General features: G+C 44.6%; 2 protein-coding genes across 2 annotated transcripts in view; one reads left to right on the forward strand and one right to left on the reverse strand.

The window, feature by feature from the left end:
- The window catches only part of LOC147010781 (uncharacterized), an 87776-nt gene that overhangs the window by 17717 nt on the left and 55059 nt on the right, over positions 1–15000 (reverse strand). The gene's annotated exons all lie outside the window — the stretch shown is intronic.
- Positions 8561–12132, forward strand: FAM222A (family with sequence similarity 222 member A). Its single transcript, XM_085858708.1, has one exon. It carries the CDS (start codon positions 8578–8580, stop codon positions 10660–10662), a length of 2085 nt encoding a protein of 694 aa, XP_085714834.1. The 5' UTR covers positions 8561–8577; the 3' UTR covers positions 10663–12132.

Consider the following 15000-nt stretch of genomic DNA (forward strand, 5'->3'; position numbering starts at 1 on the left):
GAGGCTCATATATTCAAGAGTGTTGGGCCTTCAGGCAGTGAGGGACATCAACCTGAAAGATATCCTGAAGTTTGAGCTCGCCCCAGTACCGCCTTCTAGGTATGAAGATAACGGTGACATGCGAATCACAAAATCGAAAGCAGTCTTGAAGCAGAAATTGCAGGTAGAGGTGTCTGACAGAATGTTTCCAGCTGATGGAGCAATCATTGTAGATGGTTGTGCTATGCTGTGGGTGATTCAATGGCCATCAAAAGGAACAGTAGAGGACTATGTGCAGAATCTTCTTTCTTATTTGAGAGATAAGCTGAAGATATGTGATATGTATTTGGTCTTTGACCGGTATTATGAGAACACATTCAAGAAAGTCATGCGAACCGCTCGTGCATTCAAAGATACCAGTCGACGGCACCAGCTGAATCTGACGACGCCACTCCCTGCACAAAAAAATCGTTTTGACAGTGACAGAGAACAAAGTCCAGTTAATAAATATCATTTGCAGCTCCATCAAAGACCATGCTGAAGCATTTTCTACCAACACAAAGCCCATATTAATGGGACCTAACCCAATACCTATGGAAATTGCAGAATACCAAGTAGTAGAGAGGCCTGACCTAAGAAGCCGATGTTATTATGGTACAACAAATGGTCCTTCTAGCCTCATCAGGAGTTCCGAGTATCCGGGTAATTTCAGACGGCACAGATGTATTCATATTGCTGTTGCATTTTTACCAACTGAAGGAACTGGCATGCAACCTTGTGATGGCTGGTACAAGTCGTGACAGATCGTCTGTTGACATCAAGGTGACAGTGCAGAAGCATGCACATATTGTCACCCAAGTTCTGGCAGCACATGTGGTGTCTGGATGTGACACAGTTGCCTACCTGTGGGGTATCGGAAAAGGCACAATTGTGAATCACCTCAAAGATGGTCGTCAATTAAATTATCTTGGTGATCTTGATGCAGAATTACCAGATGTCATATCTGAAGCAACTGCCTTCTTTGCTGCTTGCTATGAATCCCAGGAAACAGAATACATGTGAGCTATTCGATTTGATGTCTGGTCTTCAAAGATGGCTAACAAGAAGCTGACATCAGCACCAGAGTTAAAAACTCTACCACTAACCACTGTGGCTTTCATCCAACACGTTCTCAGGGCGCACTTGCAGGCAGCAATATGGCGGGCTGCATTAGATCCAGACCCACCATTGATCGATCCAACGAGTCATGGATGGTCACATGAAGAAGTGTCGAGCATGTTGCTCCCTGTGTCTCTGCCTCCGGATGTCATCAGAGCTCCTGATAATGTTCTCAAGATGATCAGGTGTGGGTGCAGCTCAGTGCGACCCTGTGCAACGAATAGATGTAGTTGCTCTGCCGCCAGGCTCTCCTGTTCATTGTTCTGTGGCTGCCATGGTATGGAGGAATGTCAGAACGACCAAACAAAGTCTGTATCAGCAAGCGAAGCTGTAGAACTTGAGTGAACACTCGTTATTTGATTTATGCAGCTGTCTTGTATGTGAGATTGAGTGAAAGCAGAATGAAAGAAGTTCATCAGCAACCAATCAGTGTATTCATAGTTGATAGCATGCACAGACCCTTTTTTGGATTTGAATTTGTGTAAAATTTGTGTAAACCTTGCTTATTACGTTTATTTGGTTATGTGTTAATATAATTAATTATAGTTTGTAGTTACCGAATCATTGTATTACTCAACTGTACTGTTGGAAATAAAGATATACTGTTACAATACAATATACTGTTTACCACTTAAATCAGGTTCATATAGATTTTGGGCATAGTTACGGCTGAAAATAGTTCGGTCGATATTTTTTCAGTCAAAATATTATATCTAAATAGAAAAATTGCAATATAGACTATTATTATGAGTTGTATGGTTTATTTAAACATATCAGTGTATTCCTTGACCCCCAAAACATAGGGTTTGCCACTGAAATCGGGTTCATATCTCGATTTTTGGCCGACTTACAGCCAAAAAACGGTTTTGATGGTGGCCATTTTGAATTTTGCTCCTAAAAAAATTGCTCAAGCGTGACAAAGTGGCATCACTCGGATTTGAGTTTAGTATAGTCTATGTTACCAGAATCTGCAATAACATTGTCTATGTACTCCAAAATGCACTTTAGCCAATGGCTGCCAGACTAGTGTAGATTTTTGATGCCTCAGGTCCATAATGTAAATTTGTGTTGGTGTCAAAGCCAGTGACCAATTGCGAATTAATAGCAGACTTGCCCCATGTCATTAATTTTAAAAGTACACTCATTATGTCGTCTTGCATGCAATAGATGTACAAGCTCATCCATGACCCTTGGATCACAAGGAAGATGGAAAGTGCAAAATGAATCATTCATTTTGCATTTTCGATCCTCCTTGCCTTTTCCTTTGCTGACATTCATTGGACTTTCTTGATGTCATTCAAGAAAGACAGAAAGAAAGATTGACTTTATTTCGGAAGGACAAATATGACAATATATTTGAGGGTTGTATAAAAAGCTACACAAAGGAGATACTCACAATCGTCCAACCCCCCACCCCAAATAAACAAATATGTATATATTTTTAGAGGCCTCATCATATCATTTTGGAGGTGATAAGGGGTGTCGTCGTACTATTGTGAGCATCTCGCTCGTGTAACTTTTTGAATGCCCTATAGCTTATCAAAGCTTATAAAGAGTCTATTTGGTGTATAATGGCTGTTATATCCAAATATTGCACTTTCAAAATGACATAAATCAGTACAGATTGTTTGGCACGCATGCGCAGAAACCCCTCGTAATGAGGTTCATCGGAATGTCCTGGACGTACACGGTGTTCCAAAAAGACCCGGGCAACTTTGGTTGGTTATGTACTTACAAACACAAATGATACAACGACACCTTTTGGTTAAACGATACATGTGATAAACAGAGATTTCCTTTTGCCAGAATGAGAATTTACAAATACAACTTGTAGGTCACTGAATGCAAATACTGTCATGCTTTGAAAGACAAGGAAATTAGGTGGAGGCCATTCAGCCCATCATGCCTGCACCACATCAACAGCACAACAATTAATCAACACAAGATCAAAAGAAAATGCCCCAAAAAAATTATTTTAATTTTGTTGTTTGTTCTTTTTTGGTCCCCCCCCCCCAGGGAAGGGGGAATGGACTTAGTTAAAAACACACATCAACCACACAACACCCCCTTGACAAGGCCCCCACCAACAGCACTCCTTACACATGCCCACAATCACCCGTCGATGCTCAAACGAGCTAAATGTCCTGTCAACTTCCCCATACCCCTTTCTCACCATAACTTCCAGGTACCTATCTAATTCTAATTTAAACTTATCTACCATTTCTGCTGCCACCACCTTTCCAGGGAGACTATTCCATGCATTAACTAGAGGGGGAGCACTCGGTAGAGTGCAAAACCTCCGCCGCCAATACTGCTGGGTCACTCAAGTGAACCTGATATCCTATTCATTCAATTGGATGTCAACAGTGCTCACAGAGTTATAGTTTGCAACTTTTCCTTTTACTTTTAACTTTTACATACTCAATTCATTCGTCATAACGAGATTCCTTCAGACAGAAATTGATTTTATGTGGGTATATCCACCTGAAGTTCCAAAATCAGCCCCAATTATAATTTTGGCATATTTTTGTTGGAAATCACTTATAACATGTAGAAATGCAAAAAAAAAATCGAAATTTTGTTGAAAAAAAAGTTGCAAATTTTTTTTTCTCTAACAATTTTTTTTGGAGGGGGGGGAGGGTTGGAAATCACTTAAAACATGTAGGAATGCAAAAAAAAAAAATCAAATATTTTTTCAAAATGGCCACCATAGCGACCATATTGGATTTTGGACCAAGTCCAAAATCTAATGGCATGATCCTTGGACCATACCTCATCCCCCCACCAAGTTTCGTCGAAATCCGTCAAGGAGTTTTTCCGTAATACTGTTCACAAACAAACAAACAGAAAGGGGTGAAAACAGTAACCTCCGGTCTTCGATGGCGGAGGTTAACTACTCTCTCAGTAAAAGTCGCCTGCCTTACTACCATCTTAACTCTCCACTCTCCTCTTATTTACTCCCAGGCTATGACCCCTTGTTCTATCACTGTTTACTCTGCTGAATAATTCATCTGTACTTATTTTTTCTGTACCTTTCATTATCTTAAACATCTCCATCATATCTCCTCCCAACCACCTCCTTTCTAGTGAATAAAGCCCTGTCTCCTTCAGCTGCTCCTCAAAGCTGAGTCTACCTAGGCCTGGAATTAATCTAGTAGCCCTGCGTTGAACCCTCTCTGTGGCATCGATGTCCTTCCTGAATTGTGGTGACCAAAACCGCACACAATATTCTTGATGTCGCCTCACTAAATTCCTGTACAGTATTAACACCACCTCTTTTTGATTTATATACTAGCATAACCCGCGCTCTGTGCGACATGTTGGGGTGGGTGTGTTTGAGAAAGGAACTGATGCAGAGTATCAGTAGTAATTTTACTTTAATGCAGTAAGTGGAATACGATTTCACTGTTTCAGAACCATTTTATTTACTTTTTTTTTTGTACCATGCACCTCATATGGTCTTTGAGATAATGTAAGCCGAATATCACGTTACTCGAGCGCAGAACAAAGTCGAAGATAGCGCGACACGAAACCACAAACTCGGAAATAATATACAAGATGATCCCCTCCGAAAACAACCGAAAACCCCATTTGCTCTACCTCGAGCTGCCTGGCACTGTGCTGCCTGCTTACCTTCCATATATATATATATATATATATATATATATATATATATATATATATATATATATATATATATATATATATATATATATATATGTATATATATATATATATATATATATATATATATATATATATATATATATATATATATATATAATATTACCACCCCCAGATCCTTCTTCTGTGTGGGACGCTCCAAAATTACCCCTTGCATCCTGTAATCTCTATTTCACTATTCTTCCCCATCCCCAACACCTTACACTTGCTCAGGTTAAATTCCATCTGCCAATATTTTGCCCAATCTAAACAAGTATCAATACTTTCCTGTATCTGATCACCACCTCCTCTCTTGTCCACCTCACCTCCAAGCTTTGTGTCATATGTAAATTTGGAAAGCTTACTCTTTACCCCATTATCCAAATCGTTGATGTAAATATTGAATAGTAATGGTCTGAGTACCGATCCCTGAGGTACCCCGCTACTTACATCCTCCCAGCAAGACATCCTCCCACTCACAGCCACTCTTTTCCTCCTATCACGAAGCCAGTTTGTAATCCAATTAGCTCCCTAACAAGCCACTCCACAAACCCTCATCTTGGTTAACAACCTCAGACATGGTACCTTATGAAATGCCTTCTTAGCCCGAGTACACTAACGTGGGGTATGAGGTACCTGCACAAAGTGAACAGCTCGATGCTCCACTAGTTTACCCCATGAGTCAGAGCTTGGGACTCCATATACCTTCAGTGCATGGGCAGATATCACTAAGGAAGGGTAAGTGACTCTGCTCTTTACTGTTTTTTGTTATATAGCATGGTCTGGGCATTTTATACCTCACATTAGTGTATAAAGGCTACCCCTTTATACATTAATGTGGGCTATAAGATGCCCAGATTGTGGAATATCGTGACACTTTATATACGGTGCTTACAATTTGTGATTTCTTAATTTTTTCAGGCAGTGATGTATTCCTTCACATAACAACTTGTGCAGAGACCACAACCTGAAAATAATGTAAGATGTATATATCTTAGTGCAACTAAGATATAAATAATGCCTATAAATGATCTTGGAATATGCCTTCAATCATTATATATATATATATATATATATATATATATATATATATATATATATATATATATATATATATATATATATATTTCTTCTTCTTCTTTTGGCTGCTCCCGTTAAGGGTCGCCACAGCGGATCATCCGTATGATCCGCATAGTGATTTGGCACATGTTTTACGCCAGATGCCCTTCCTGACGCAACCCTGGTCGCCTCTTACGACACAGGGATATGGTACACCTATTTTAACCGGGGTATACACCGGCCCAGTATACTGGTACTCATTTCGCCGACCTCGGAAGGATGACAGGCTGAGTCAACCCCCTGGTGTATTAATTCAGTGGCCCGACGGGGCTTGAACTCAGGACCTTTTGGATCCCAAGCCGCTGCCCTAACCACTGCGCCAACACACCAGGATATATATATATATATATATATATATATATATATATATATATATATATATATATATATATATATATATATATATATATATATATATATATATATATATATATATATTTATATATATATTTATATATATTTATTTATATATATATTTATTTATTTATATATATATTTATTTATTTATATATTTATATATATATTTATATATTTATATATATATTTATATATATATATATATATATTTATATATATATATATATATTTATATATATATATATTTATATTTTAAAATAGTAATTGGAAATATATTTTTAATTTTTTCCCTTTTCGGGTATGTCGTACCCCATGTTACGGATGGCGTTACTCGTGAGACACGTTAATGTTCAAGGGTTAAAGTCTCTACTGTATACTATGTCCACTGCCGTTCCCTCATCCACCCTATCAGGCACTGCTTCAAAGAACTCCAAAAGATTTGTTAAACAGGAACGACCTTGGGTAAACCCATGCTGATTACCTTCAATTAGTTTATATTTATTTAAATGGTTTCTCATCTGGTCCCGAATTAATGTCTTCCTTTCTTAATAGCTTCCCCACCCTCCGCTGACCTAAAAAAGCCTGAATTCCTTCCTTCCTCAATTCCCACTGCAAACCTTGCTTCCCCCTTTCTATATAACATACGGCTATCATTCTGGAAGCACTTCGTCCCTGAAATGATTCCCACTGCTTCTTAAATGTAAAACCTTCCTCTCGACACCATTCTTCCAGGTATTGGTTTACATCTATTGCTCTGCTCATAATTTCTATTAGTGGGGCAACTTCGCATAACAATTGTGCATTTTGTGAGGAAAGCACCAAATTTGGCACACTAGCCTATCATATTATGAACAGATTTGGATATTGGGCCGTCTCAAATTCAGCCGCTGATGGCTGTGGCAGCCATTTTCCACTACCATCAAAAATTTTGAGATGGCCCAATATCCAAATCTGTTCATAATACGATAGGCTACTTGTGTGCCAAATTTGGTGCTTTCCTCACAAAATGCACAATTGTTATGCTATATTTAGCTAAGTTGCCCCACTATATGTAAGTTTCCTAATCTTGGGAGAATCCCTGAAAACATGACCTCACGACCCTTTACTTTCAGCCGCTTACCCAATATCCTGTATGTATTTTTCAAAACCACTGAGTAAACCTTCTCTGTCTTTCTTGAAGCAAGATTTCCTAATGTTTTTTTTTACTTTCGCAGTTTTTTCTCTTGAGTCAGCATATGCAGGATATAGCTGTAATGCACCAACGTTTTTTTGTAAGGGATGATTTGTCTGTCCCCTGTACATTAGGGCAGGAATTTGTAATTTGTTCAAGATGCCAGCAATAGCTGCGCCTACTCTTCATGAAGGACACAATGGGATGTTTAATGTCCACAAACTCGTGTTGACAGACGGGACACCCAGTTTAACTTCAATTCGTGGGACAGCACACACGTCTCACCCTGCCTGTGAAGCACCACGGTGACAGTTTATAGCTGTGTCAGGATTCAAACCCAGGCTCGACAGCTTGGAGGTGTGTACGTATCCCTGTAGAATATCATCCTGCCAGCCCCTCTTTGTCCATGCCCTATACTGTTTTAAGTCTTTGGTATGACTTGCCCAGGGTTCAAACCACTGACCTCCCAGACTCAGAGTGGATGCTCTAATAAACCATTATGGCACCAAATCCTTTGTTCTACTCTGCGATTAATTCCAACTATTTTACTTAAACAGGGCTTTGGCCATTTCCATCATTTTCGCACAAGATCTTTGAAGATGTACCTTTTAAAGGTATGAGGCTATCTTTTTATTGTGCCTTTCTAAACATCGCAATAACGTTTTACATGCAGTCAGGAAGCTTTCCTACCAGTTGGCCTCCTCCCAGAAAAGGTGATTGTCCTATCTGGGAAGTAGGTTTCAAGACTCCTGGGACCAGTCATTTTATTTAACTTACTTGATCTTTTTTGTTGGGTTTTTTTTGGAGGAGACTGAAGGAAGCACAGCTTACTCTTTTTCCTTTTAATCATGTTTACAGATTAAGTGTATTCCACCTCCTCATAAGATATTTTTCATGTGCGATTATTTTCCACAGAATGTCTGTTTCCTATCGTTAAACAAGGCTACAAATGATTTCCCTTTGTACTTTCAGACTTTAAATCGATGTCACAAACTGCAAGAAGGCAAAAATGTGGCTTTTATTCATGTGGAACTTGAAAACAAGTTTTTATAACACAAACGATTGGCTAAATTTAAAGTTTGTAATGCTCATCTCTTTCTAAAGAGGACCTTTCAAAGTCACTGTGTGCAATGCTTGTCATCCTAGGTGAAGCAGCAGTGGAAATGGGCTCGCCCCACCTTCCAAGTTCTGCCGAGCTGGATGCGTACGCACGCAAAGTGGCGGACACCCCTCTTACTGTCAAGATATTCTCTGGTAACGTGAAGGTTCCTCAGCGAAAAGTATCTCGCCGTCGGATCAATGGCCTGGAAGTGCCATCTTCATCACAACGCTATAGTCCCTATCCACAACCCACCTCTCGCTACCAGGGTCTGCTGGCAATTGTTGCTGGAGGCCCAACATTGGGGAATCTCAAAGTGGTGGGAGGGCGGCGTGGAACAAACATTGCAGGGAATCCGCATGATGCAGTCAATCAAGTACGACCTGGCTTCACTAATGGACTGCGTGGTGGAGAGCCAGTAGGAGGTCAAGTGACCAGCAGCATCCCAAATGCTCTTGGCAAGACACAAATTAATGGGTTGGTAAATGGAGCTGTTGAGTGCCCAGTTCAGATACTTCATGTGGCACAGGGTATTAAAGGTGGCCAGTACAAAGTGAACACAGCAAGCACAGACAAAACCGAAGCAGGAAGAAAGGTTATGGACAGCCCTGTGGTTACGTGTGCCCAAGGCAACACTGTTCCAACATCACTGGTCTCTTATGCAGGAACTCCACAATTTTTGTCGAGTTCTCGTCATCGTTGCACCATATCTTATACCCCTTGTGGGACACAGCCTGCACCGCAGCCAAGAAGGGGAGAAACTGTAACTGTGGGTAAACGTGATTTAAGCAATCCCACTGAGGTTCCACCTCCATCGCAGCCACGGAATATTGCATATGCTCCTTCACAAGCAGCACAAACTGTATATGGCACCGCTGTGACGGGAAGTGAGCCGTTATTTTTGCCACCAAATGTGACGGTGGCACGTCTGCCACGTGCAGCACCACACCCTTTTTACGCAAGCATGCCCTCTCTGCAGGCTGTGGTGAGCCAAATCCGGGCGCAGTGTCTGGCCCAAGCCTCGCGACGTGGATCTACAGCAGTGTGTCACATTGATGGACGGGGTAAGGGTAGAGCAGGTGCCCGGGTTGTGCGAGCCAGCACAGTAGATGGGAGTAAACAAAGTGGTGTTTGCTGCTCCAGTGAGCAATCGGATCAATCCATCATGGAGCGATTGCTTTCATTCTCGACTGAGGTCGGGACTGTCACGGCCAACGTTGGATTTTCCGGCACACACTTTGCACCTCCTTGGGTGGGAAATGGGAATGCCATTGGCATTGGTGATACAGCATCAATAGCAGCAGGAACAGCTGGTGTACCTGGGCCAGGCCTGTCATGTAGCACGCCTCCAGACTGTGGCATGGCCACTTCACAGACTCAGGTTTTGCATTCCAAGTCACCGGCAAATTTTGGCCTGTCCCATACACCTGGCATGGTGCTTCTTACGCCCGGTGTGGCACTCCAGCACCGTCTTTCTCTTCCTACTTGTTTCACCTCATCTACAATTCCAACATTTCATGCTGGTACTTCTGGTACAGGTGGGGCCAAAGCCCAAGGCTTAGAACCATGTCATGCACATATTGCACCCCTTGCCCCTGCACTGGCACCTCCTGTTCCTGATGTCCAATCACGAGTGAGCTTTACATTCCCACCACCGGCCAGCAAAACTATGCCGGCAGCCACTCGACCATATCCCCAATCACAGCAAGGCCTCTCGCATGCAACAATTCCCCCACATTTCTCTCAAGCTCACTTGCAGCTTGTTTCACGACCTTTGCCATCCGACTCTCATGCTACGGTTGGATGTGGCCCAGATTTGGCGGGACTCTTTGCACCAGAGCCAGTTGTTGCTTATCATCCAGGTCTCGGACTTGCCAGTGCATCCAGCACTGCTGCACAAGTGGCTGGCCACAATACCGGGTGTCCAGCAACCCTGCTACAGCTGCCTGTCTTTATGGGTGATGGTGGTAGCCCTGCAGGGATACTGCCAGGAGAAGTCCCATTAGGTGGTGCAAGACAGATCACAATCCCAGATAGCCAGCATCCACTCAGCTCCCTTGCCTTCCTCCCTCACACTCTGACTGGCCATGGTGCATGGGTGCAGGGGAAGCGTTGATACCTGGGTGCATGATAAAAGCATAGCGCGGTATCAAAACAGACACGTAGTGTGTCTTGTTCCCTCCATCCTATTTGATTGCTTTTATTACTCACTTGTACTTGTTTCGTTTATATTTGTTTCCTCCATGTTGTTAATTTTCTCATCCTGCACAAAAATTCTCTTTTCACCTTCATTCTACTCCCTTATCACGCCTCCTTGTCAAATCCATTGTGTCCTGCCGTTCCAAAGAGCTTGTGCCGAGGGCTCTGCACCAGCCGCACCATACGCATGCCTTCCCTGCAAGTAAGGTACAGCAGGGAAGATTTTTCCAACGATTACAGGAACATGGTTTAGAAACAAAGCCGTTTTTGTGTGGGATGGCCTTGGCATAGCGAGAAGTAACTTTGGTGTGTGTGTGTGTGTGTGTGTGTGTGTGTGTGTGTGTGTGTGTGTGTGTGTGTGTGCGCGTGGGTGTATGTGTGTGTGTGTGTGTGTGTGTGTGTGTGTGTGTGTGTGTGTGTGTGTGTGTGTGTGTGTGTGTGTGTGTGCGTGTGTGTGTGTGTGTGTGTGTGTGTGTGTGTGTGTGTGTGTGTGTGTGTGTGTGTGTGTGTGTGTGTGTGTGTGTGTGCGTGCGCGTGGGTGTATGTGTGCGCGTGTGGGCACGCGCACATGCGTGCCCGCCGATCCTTCCAAGTGGGTTGCACCCCACCCCAGAGCCTTGCAGGCCAAGCTGTTGTAGATAGGATTTGTGGCCCAGCGCCAGTACCTGTGGCCTAGTTTCACTGCCTGCTGTGAATGTAGAGGTCGTTTGCACTCTAGCTTGTACCGACATATCACTGTAGCGTCCTGCAGACTTGAATGAAGCTCCGTGACTATTATAACTTAACTTCCCTGTGCGATGATGACTCGTTGATGGAGATGGTGATTAGGATGTGGTTTATTTTAGCTGCTTCTCTGGTCACTGTGCGATATGGGGCTTTTATCCCAAGCTATATTGACAAACATGTGTAGCCTTAATGATCGTGTTATCATATTTGATACTGTGATATGGCTGAACAATAGTGTAACTGACCTGTTGTACAGAAATTGAGAGGCCCTATTATCATAATGTATTTCTTGCTACTGTCATTCTTTTTTTTTTTCTTTTTTTTCTTTCTGGCTTCAGCTAATCCTTTTTCTTTTTTCTTTCTTTCTTTTTGAGTATATTGTGTTTTTGTTTTTTCCATTAAGGCATTGATCTTTATAATTTCCCAAAAGTTAAAAAATTAAATTCCATAACCCACTCCACGCTTTGCTGTTACACAGCACATTCCGTTATCACACGGTGTTTGGCAATGGTTAAACTTGAGTTTTAAAAGTACGTCATTTCTTTTCAGTTCAAGTGATGAGGACTTCCCTTCTCAGGACTGCTTAATGTAAATTTATCTTTGTAATACTGTCACAACACTTGCTGCTGGAATAAAGATTTGGGAAGTTGTGGTGAAACTACCTGGTTCATTCTGTACTTTTTGGAGCATATGATTAACTTATTACCTTTGAATTATCCTTTCCCCCATTTCTTCTTCTTTTCCTAACTTGTTAGTTATTTTCTCATTAACTTTTCTATTCTCATTAACATAACTCATTTTCTCTTTTCTATTCTTCATGTCCGTGTTGCGAGGTGACCCACCACCACCACCAGGTTTGAGTGAAGTCACTCAAGTTTTGTTTGGTTTATTTGTCGACTGTTCATGTTATACATGTAGCAATATATAATTATTCCTCATGTGTACTAATTTTAAAATATCATTTAGCTTTTTTGATTAATGGCCTAAAGCTCCAACAAACCAAATGAAAAAAATAATTGAGGATTTTATTTTTCACCAAGCAAATTGAATTTCAAGAACCCAAGTCTGTCCTTGGTTGTCTGTATGTGTCCCCCTCTGTCTGTGTCCCCCTCTGTCTGTGTCCCCCTCTGTCTGTGTCCCCCTCTGTCTGTGTCCCCCTCTGTCTGTGTCCCCCTCTGTCTGTGTCCCCCTCTGTCTGTGTCCCCCTCTGTCTGTGTCCCCCTCTGTCTGTGTCCCCCTCTGTCTGTGTCCCCCTCTGTCTGTGTCCCCCTCTGTCTGTGTCCCCCTCTGTCTGTGTCCCCTCTGTCTGTGTCCCCCTCTGTCTGTGTCCCCCTCTGTCTGTGTCCCCCCTCTGTCTGTGTCCCCCTCTGTCTGTCTGTGTCCCCTCTGTCTGTCTGTGTCCCCTCTGTCTGTCTGTGTCCCCTCTGTCTGTCTGTGTCCCCCTCTGTCTGTCTGTGTCCCCCTCTGTCTGTCTGTGTCCCCCTCTGTCTGTCTGTGTCCCCCTCTGTCTGTCTGTGTCCCCCTCTGTCTGTCTGTGTCCCCTCTGTCTGTCTGTGTCCCCCTCTGTCTGTCTGTGTCCCCCTCTGTCTGTCTGTGTCCCCCTCTGTCTGTCTGTGTCCCCCTCTGTCTGTCTGTGTCCCCCTCTGTCTGTCTGTGTCCCCCTCTGTCTGTCTGTGTCCCCCTCTGCCTGTCCGTGTCCCCCTCTGTCTGTCTGTGTCCCCTCTGTCTGTCTGTGTCCCCCTCTGTCTGTCTGTGTCCCCCTCTGTCTGTCTGTGTCCCCCTCTGTCTGTCTGTGTCCCTCTCTGTCTGTCTGTGTCCCCCTCTGTCTGTCTGTGTCCCCCTCTCTGTGTGTCTGTGCCCACCTCTCTCTGTCTGTCTCCCCCTCTGTCTGTCTGTGTCCCCCTCTGTCTCTCTGTGTCCCCCTCTGTCTGTCTGTGTCCCCCTCTGTCTGTCTGTGTCCCCCTCTGTCTGTCTGTGTCCCCCTCTGTCTGTCTGTGTCCCCTCTGTCTGTCTGTGTCCCCCTCTGTCTGTCTGTGTCCCCCTCTGTCTGTCTGTGTCCCCTCTGTCTCTCTGTGCCCCCCTCTCTCTGTCTGTCTGTGTCCCCCTCTCTCTGTCTGTCTGTCTCCCCCTCTCTCTGTCTGTCTGTGTCCCCCTCTCTCTGTCTGTCTGTGTCCCCCTCTGTCTGTCTGTGTCCCCTCTGTCTGTCTGTGTCCCCCTCTGTCTGTCTGTGTCCCCTCTCTGTCTGTCTGTGTCCCCCTCTGTCTGTCTGTGTCCCCCTCTGTCTGTCTGTGTCCCCCTCTGTCTGTCTGTGTCCCCCTCTGTCTGTCTGTGTCCCCCTCTGTCTGTCTGTGTCCCCCTCTGTCTGTCTGTGTCCCCCTCTGTCTGTCTGTGTCCCCCTCTGTCTGTCTGTGTCCCCCTCTGTCTGTCTGTGTCCCCCTCTGTCTGTCTGTGTCCCCCTCTCTCTGTCTGTGTCCCCCTCTCTCTGTCTGTGTCCCCCTCTCTCTGTCTGTGTCCCCCTCTCTCTGTCTGTGTCCCCCTCTCTCTGTCTGTGTCCCCCTCTCTCTGTCTGTGTCCCCCTCTCTCTGTCTGTGTCCCCCTCTCTCTGTCTGTGTCCCCCTCTCTCTGTCTGTGTCCCCCTCTCTCTGTCTGTGTCCCCCTCTCTCTGTCTGTGTCCCCCTCTCTCTGTCTGTGTCCCCCTCTCTCTGTCTGTGTCCCCCTCTCTCTGTCTGTGTCCCCCTCTCTCTGTCTGTGTCCCCCTCTCTCTGCCTGTGTCCCCCTCTCTCTGTCTGTGTCCCCTCTCTCTGTCTGTGTCCCCCTCTCTCTCTCTCTGCCCCCCTCTCTCTGTCTGTGTCCCCCTCTCTCTGTCTGTGTCCCCCTCTCTCTGTCTGTGTCCCCCTCTCTCTGTCTGTGTCCCCCTCTCTCTGTCTGTGTCCCCCTCTCTCTGTCTGTGTCCCCCTCTCTCTGTCTGTGTCCCCCTCTCTCTGTCTGTGTCCCCCTCTCTCTCTCTGTGTCCCCCTCTCTCTGTCTGTGTCCCCCTCTCTCTGTCTGTGTCCCCCTCTCTCTGTCTGTGTCCCCCTCTCTCTGTCTGTGTCCCCCTCTCTCTGTCTGTGTCCCCCTCTCTCTGTCTGTGTCCCCCTCTCTCTGTCTGTGTCCCCTCTCTCTGTCTGTGTCCCCCTCTCTCTGTCTGTGTCCCCCTCTCTCTGTCTGTGTCCCCCTCTCTCTGTCTGTGTCCCCCTCTCTCTGTCTGTGTCCCCCTCTCTCTGTCTGTGTCCCCCTCTCTCTGTCTGTGTCCCCTCTCTCTGTCTGTGTCCCCCTCTCTCTGTCTGTGTCCCCCTCTCTCTGTCTGTGTCCCCCTCTCTCTGTCTGTGTCCCCCTCTCTCTGTCTGTGTCCCCCTCTCTCTGTCTGTGTCCCCCTCTCTCTGTCTGTGTCCCCTCTCTCTGTCTGTGTCCCCCTCTCTCTGTCTGTGTCCCCCTCTCTCTGTCTGTGTCCCCCTCTCTCTGTCTGTGTCCCCCTCTCTCTGTCTGTGTC

The sequence above is a fragment of the Eptatretus burgeri genome, chromosome 16 (assembly GCF_056783735.1).
Source record: "Eptatretus burgeri isolate ZD-2024b chromosome 16, Ebu_testis_v1, whole genome shotgun sequence".
Classification (NCBI taxonomy): domain Eukaryota; kingdom Metazoa; phylum Chordata; class Myxini; order Myxiniformes; family Myxinidae; genus Eptatretus; species Eptatretus burgeri.

Coding starts and splice junctions, on each gene's coding strand:
- FAM222A (XM_085858708.1), top strand. CDS start 8,578: ATGCTTGTCATCCTAGGTGAAGCAGCAGTGGAAATGGGCTCGCCCCAC.